The sequence below is a fragment of the Nuphar pumila genome, chromosome 15, assembly GCF_984573655.1.
Source record: "Nuphar pumila chromosome 15, dmNupPumi1.hap1.1, whole genome shotgun sequence".
Classification (NCBI taxonomy): Eukaryota; Viridiplantae; Streptophyta; class Magnoliopsida; order Nymphaeales; family Nymphaeaceae; genus Nuphar; species Nuphar pumila.
Genome location: NC_143263.1, coordinates 2,393,748 through 2,400,857, shown reverse-complemented (window position 1 = coordinate 2,400,857; position 7,110 = coordinate 2,393,748). Strand labels below are relative to the sequence as shown.

The window sequence follows — 7,110 nt, the reverse complement described above, 5'->3', positions numbered from 1 at the left end:
TTTCTCTCAGCATTGCCGGATGGCCTCCCGCCATGGTGGTGGTCCTCCGATGTGGGTGAGAGAGAGAAAGAGAGGATGTGTGTGTTAGGGTTACACAAGAACTGTCCAATCTTCAGATCAGACTGTTTCTGTAGGTTCAACCAGTATACACATTTCACTGGTTTACATATTCTATTATCATATATATATATATATATATATATATATATATAAAGAGAGAGACTTATGATCAGATTTTTCTTTGGAAGAATAGGCATTAGATTTGGAGATTTTAATGTGTAGACAGATTTCTAAATAATTAAAGATATGTATGAAGGAGTAGTAACCAATGTCCGCACTTGTGGAGGGGTGACAACCAATTTTCCTATAACGGTTGGGTTACATCAAGGATCTGCTTTAAGCCCTTTCCTATTTGCTATAGTGATGGATGAGCTTACGAGATCAATTCAAGAAAATGTGCCGTGGTGTATGTTGTTTGGTGATGATATTGTTTTGATTGCTGAGTCTAGAGCTGGGGTTAATGCTAAGTTAGAATTATGGAGACAGACATTGGAAGCAAGAGGTTTTAAGTTGAGTAAGAGTAAGACAGAATATATGGAATGTCGGTTTAGTAAGTAACGAAGTAATGATGAGAGTGTAGTGAAGCTTGGTGAGCAAGAAATACCGGTGGATGATTGTTTCAAATATTTGGGATCTATCATTCAAAAGTATGGAGAAATTGATGGAGATGTAAATCATAGGATAAAGGTTAGGTGGATGAAATGAAAAAGTGCAACTGGAGTGTTGTGCGATCGTAGAATGCCATTGCGGTTGAAGGGAAAGTTTTATAGGACGACTATTAGGCCTGATTTACTATATGGTACGGAATGTTGGGCTGCCAAGAGACATCATATTCAAAAAACGAGTGTAGCTGAGATGCGTATGCTGAGATGGATGTGTGGAAATACAATAAAAGATAAGATTCGGAATGAGGAGATACGTAAGAAGGTAGGCGTTGCACCCATTGAAAATAAGATGAGAGAGAATCGTACGGTGGTTTGGACATATTCGGCGAAGGCCTAATGATGCTCCAGTTAGAAAGATGGAGAAATGGGAAAATATATTAGTTAAAAGAGGTCGGGGTAGGCCTAGTAAGACATGGATGGAGGTGATAGGAAAGGATATGAATGCTTTGAACCTCACCAAGGACATGGCATTGGATAGAAATGATTGGAGGAGAAGGATTCATGTGGAAGACCCATAATGATTTTCTTTTTTGGTTCATATCGCCGACCCCAATTATTTTGGGATGAAGGCGTAGTTGTTGTTGTTGTTGTTGTTGTAGACAGATTTCTAAAGGAAACCAAAAATCAATAACCTGTAATGCACTAAATATTCACAAGAAAAAAAAAACAATTTGTGTATCAACTATCAACACAATTAGATCCAGATGCAGGTATTATTTAGCCAATCAAATCTTGTAGATGTTTCATTATCATTAGTTTAGCAAGAAACAAGACGTGGATCTTACTGTTGTTTTTTGAGCCACTGATTTTTAGATTCTTTTTCTAGACCTGCCTACGCACCAAAATATCTTATTCTATATTGCATAACTTCCGCTAAAGAGTATGGGACACCACATCTAGAGAATCAAAATATGCAGAACATTCAAACTCAATCAATAGGGCTACTAGAGAGTGTGATACCTGGAGGGTGAACTTATGTATTTAGTTTGTCAAAATGATTCTCCGTTGCCTAACATGGTGGTCTCCACAGTGCTTGGAAAAGCCATTGGTCTGACATGTTGCCAATTTTCCAGTAGCTTCCTGTTGATAACTTACTAATTCGTTGGCTTATCATTTTAATGTGCAGTCAATTTTTGGTGGAATGTTTGAAGATGATCGTTAATCTATAGAGGTGCTTTCTGAAGTTGCTGTGGACAATGTCAAGCAGCATCTGCATTAGGTTGATAATATGCTTACAGTGTCATGCATGTGCGAAGCCAGCGTTGATTGGAGCTCCAGTGATGGATGGACGGGAAATCTAAGATGTGAAAATCGTATGATGTAGAGATCATTATCGGCTCTAGAATTTCTTTGCTTCAAGGGTCACTGTATGCCACAGTTGAATAAAAGATACCAAGTTTTTCACATTTCATATAATCCTACTCTAATGCCTGAAAATGTACTTACTGAACATCTCATGACCCCCTTAATTTAGGATGCTGTCATGTGTGGCATATGATAGAATCCTATCAGATGCAACTGAAGAACAACACTGTCCCTTCAAAGTTGCAATATACAGCTGAGGTCATTTGAAGGGACAGACCATATTTTTTTTGGCATGTGATATGAACCTGTCATATGCCTTGGATAGATCTTGTCTTTTTGGTATCTTGTACATGTGTGTGTGCGCGTGCGCGCCCGTGTGTTTATTTATGGAATGTTTTCATAATCTATCATAGTGCTCATGCAATAATAATTCTTTGAAGATTCACAAACTATAGTGTGATAACCAAGACTGCTCCCTTTCAGATAGCACTTAGCGGTTTCTAGAGTCAAATTGGGTCGGTGGCTTGGTAATACGAGATGTTACCTGTTGTTGGTGTTTGCCTGGTCAAGATTGCCTGATCTTTTTTTAGGCTGTCATGAATCAAGCTGTCCAACTTAGAGGAATTTAGGATATGGATGTTAAAAAAGAAGTTTTAAACATATATCGGATCAGATTCAGAGTTACATGATCGGGGTTCTCTCAAAAAAACTAACATGTTGGCACTTTTTTCATGTACAACGCTTGTTCTCAACCTTTTGTTGCATTCGGCATTATTATCTAAAATTTGGATCCATATTCAATTCTACTACCTTAGTTGGGATTTGGGTACGATTCGGATCGGCTGCCCAATATTCTGATTCTGATTCGGATCTATCATGTTTTTCGTCCCATATCCGACCCCTTTTTGCACACTACCACCCCAGGGAGAGGACTTGGACAGGTCATGGTTCGGCCTAGATCCGATCCGTTTAGGTGAGAGTTTATGCACCATATAGGGTATCCGCATCCACCTCACTACCGGTACTAGATGCCGTGAGCCAGAACACAGATGGCTTTCATGCTTGCTTCCTTAACTCTTTCCTCCATCCGTCACCCACCACCTTATCCTCCTTCCTCTTTTTCTTCTTCTCCTTCTCTTCCTCTATTCCCCACTACAAACGGCAAGGGTAAGACTTTTTCATCTCTTTTTCTGCAAAATTTTGCTCTCTTTTCCATTTTATCTTTAATGGTTCAGTTGCATTTTCCTTTTCTTGTGATTTGGAGAAAGAACTTTGTTGGTTCTCATCCTTATGATGCTAACTGCTGTTTTTGCTCACTTGGGTTTCGGGTTGTTCCTTCATTCATCTTGTTCTGAACTTCTGCAGCCTTTTAGCTTTCACCTTTTCCCTCATATTTCCAAGCTCATGTTTTCACTGGTCCTTTTATTCTGTTGGGTATTTCAAAAAATCACAATATTTCTCTTTTTTTTCTCAAAAATTTTGCCTTCTGAAAATTCCAATTCCAAGGGTTCCCACATCCAACCCACGTTTAACTGCTATTTCATTGACTAGTTTGTCTCTCATATCATTACATTAGTCTCTTTCTCATTCTTGGATTTGCATTTATGACCATGGTTTTGTTCAAATATGATTTCTATCTTTTTTCTGATAATAAGTTGGACCATTTTTTCGTTATTTCTCATCTGGGCTTCCTTTCAAGCAGAATTTTAGCAGTGTATCTGTTACCCTTTTTTTCCTTTGTGGGATCATACTTGCCTTTCTGCCTGTTTGTTCAATTGGGTTTTCCTTATTACCTCCTTCAATCCATCCATGGCTTGCATTCTTTTCTGTTGTGGATTTTAAGAGCTCTATATCTCGCTTCTGTATTTTCTCACATCTTTGCTCATTCTTTCGTCTGTGAATGTAGGCCTGAGTGCCGAACCGCGTAAATCTGTATCTTCTCTTATTTTTTCTTCTCCTTCATCCATGAATGTAGCCTGAGTGCTGAACTACGTAAATCTTTTATCTTTTCTTCTCTTTATCTTGTGGTTTGCTTCGTTTCGATTGTGGTTTGCATAACATTTTCTAATTTTAGTTTCATAGTGAAACACTGAAACTTACCTTGTGAATCATGCCCTCTACTGCTAGCCTCCAGGTTTCAAAGGAAAAGCTTCACTTTGCAATCTGGGCTTGTTGGTGGATTTGCCAAATCGAGTTCTCTTACGACTCTGAACAGATGGTCCGTGATAGTTAAGGCTTCTTCAGAGGCTGATGGGAAAGACTCAGCGGACTCAGAGGCTGGTGGTTCGCCTGCAGACAGCCCAAAAGAGGCAGTCTCTGTGGAGAATCTTCCACTGGAATCGAAGTTGCAGATGAAGCTTGAGGCTAAGTTGAGGATGAGACTGGCGAAGAAGATACGGTTGAGGAGGAAGCGTCTTGTTCGCAAGCGGAGGATGAGGAAGAAGGGGAGGTGGCCGCCTTCGAAGATGAAGAAGAACAAGAATGTGTGAAATGGTGCGGAGCGTTTTGGAGGTCAGAATGCAGTTTGGTAGCTCTCCCTTCTGTATTTTGGTTCACTGTTGCTTATTTGTTGGATTGAATGGCAATCAGATATTGGGTCTGTTATCTTCTTGAATTCTGTTTTTATTCAATCATATGCACAGTAGATAAGTGATGTTAAAATAAGATGGGAGTACATATGTTTGGAATTCAAGAGTTAAAAAGTTATATTGTAGAACATTCATCCATTCGACCATGGACATGGAGGATAAACTAAATGTGCCCTGTTCAAAAGTTGGAAATTATTCTGTCAGATGTGACGTGTTTATCTTCGGGACATTGTAGTAGGGAAGAAGCGCTTGTTGGCACAAAGGAATTCTTTAAGCATTTTTCTTTTCTTAACTGTAGGGGTCATGGTTTGAAAAGATAAGCGATATGCATTCATCAAAGCTGTGTTACGGAGCTTAGTCAAGCAAGAGCGGTCCCATTAATCTCATATTAGGATGTGTTCTGGATAGTGAAAAAAAAGAAACTTGTGGGTGTCTTCAATTCTGGACCCACTCTAAAATTATTTTTGGTGAACGTACAGGTTTGTGGTGGTAGCAGACAGATCAGGCTGTTGGGCCAAAGATCGGAGCCCACCACAAACCTCTCTTTCAGGGATGCATCCACCCCCTGTGGTATGAGCCTGATTAGTTTTGTAATTTAATCTTTTGTACCGGCTAGCGTTTTATGCCTTTTTCATGTATATAGCCGCCTCCTTTGAAAGTTGGGTATGAGAGTTTAGGTTGCATTGGGGATCAAGGTTTTGAGACCTCTATATCTCAACTTTGTATTTCCTCACATCTTGCTAGTGAATTTTTGTTTCTCCTTCCACGCAAGTCTGAGTGTTGAACCACTTAAATCTTGACTTCCATTATTTTCTTTTTTCTCTCTATCTTGTGCTTTGATTTTTTTTTTGTAGTTTGCGTATCAAAACAATGTTTCATTCATCAATAGACTGAAAATATGTTCTCATCTCCATCAAGAACCAGACATCCTTTCTGTTGAACAATGTAGTTCTGTACATCCACTATGATTGTTTTAATCTCTGTTATTGAGCCACTTACCATGTTCTAATCCATGGTTATGCAATTAAAATTCAGTTTGACCAACATCAATGCCTGTATCCGTAGAAGACAAGCTATATATGAAAATACCTGAAGTCTTGAATTGGTAGCATTGTTAACCAAGCTGTGTTCAGAAAGCAAATCTGAGCCAGCATTAGAACTGAACTACATTTCATGTTGTAAAGGGTTTTGTCCTTGTATACAGAGTTTCGTCATGGGGATTATGTATTCTGTGTGTGTGCTTGATATGTTGTATCGTGTGTAGATGATCTAGAGCCTGCATATGCAGGTTGTGTCTATTCGTTTGCTAGGGGAGAGCATGCACGTCTTCTACGTTTAGGAAGTATTTAAGGTAGCTGGGACATAGCTGGACTCAAAGGCCCGTAACATCTCTACTGGGTAGGAGCCACAATCTGTGTGAAAAACGCAATCAGGTTGAGATGCAAATATCTCAACTACAGGTTCCACTACATGATTTGGACTAAGGGTGGGTTTCTTTTCCTTCTTTTGATGCATGGTTCCATAGGAAATTTTGTTCTCTAGAATATCGCGTGCGAAAAGGCGCCCCCCTGTGGTGTCAGAAGCAAAAACGGATCCCAATTGCTTGCCACCGTTCATCTCCGGAGGATTTCCGTGTGCCCTCCCAGGCCGGTGCCAGAAGGGGCCGCCATATTTAAACTCTTTAACTAACCTCTCTCTCTCTCTCTCTCTCTCTCTCTCTCTCTCTCTATATATATATATATATATATATATATATATATATATATATATATGCATTCCTGCCGTGTTGCGGTCTCCCGCGGCCCTCGAACGGCCATCTCCGATGAAGATTCCGGTAATTCCCAATCAAGTTACGGTCTCTGGCGATTGGCGATGAAGATTCCGGTAAAACCTCGCATGATCTTTCCGACAAAAGCTGCGGGGGTGTCTTCTGCAGCATTCTTTTTTGGTGGTTTAGTTTAAGAGCCAGTGAATATGGGAATGTCTGCATGATTAGCTGCAATGTGTGTCTTCCCGTATTTTTGCCAGAGTAATGGGTGATATCAATCTGTGGTTCAAGAAGTCGGGCATTTGTATCTTGATTACGAGTTCAAAGTTGGTTCAGGTCTTCAGGGGATTTTCTTGGTTGGGTTTCTTGCTCTGACAGAATGGGGGCGAAGCAGAGACCGGCGCCGGTTACAAGGAGGACTAGCGGGGAAAGTATGGCTGTATCTGGTATTGCTCACCTTGCAGTACGGCGCTCAGCCTTTGCTATCAAAACGTTTCACCAGGTATGCCCTGAAATTTGGTATGATTTGGCCGTTTAAGTTCTATTTGGGCGTAAATTGGTTGGTATTCTATTGTTATTTATGATAGATCTGGACGAACGATAAATACTCGTAGATTGCTTGTTGTTCATGTGGTGATCAAGATCCATGGCCATTTTTGCTTGTTTCAGTATTATTGTGACCATAAGTAGGGATGGCAGTGGGGCGGGGCGGGGGACAAGGTCT

General features: G+C 40.2%; 1 protein-coding gene across 1 annotated transcript; it reads left to right on the top strand.

Moving 5' to 3' along the window:
• Positions 1 to 3,058: 3,058 nt before the first annotated feature.
• LOC149814116 (uncharacterized) lies at positions 3,059 to 4,810 on the top strand. The gene is made up of 2 exons (XM_089989595.1): positions 3,059 to 3,197; positions 4,158 to 4,810. The coding sequence occupies exons 1-2, from the start codon at positions 3,080 to 3,082 to the stop codon at positions 4,517 to 4,519; spliced, it is 480 nt and encodes a 159-aa protein (XP_089845721.1). The 5' UTR covers positions 3,059 to 3,079; the 3' UTR covers positions 4,520 to 4,810.
• Positions 4,811 to 7,110: the final 2,300 nt, after the last annotated feature.

What these genes read in the sequence shown, in the direction of transcription:
- LOC149814116 (XM_089989595.1), top strand. Translation starts at nt 3,080, where the DNA reads ATGGCTTTCATGCTTGCTTCCTTAACTCTTTCCTCCATCCGTCACCCA. An exon ending in CCCCACTACAAACGGCAAGG is followed by an intron (nt 3,198 to 4,157) that starts GTAAGACTTTTT and finishes CTCTACTGCTAG; the next exon opens with CCTCCAGGTTTCAAAGGAAA.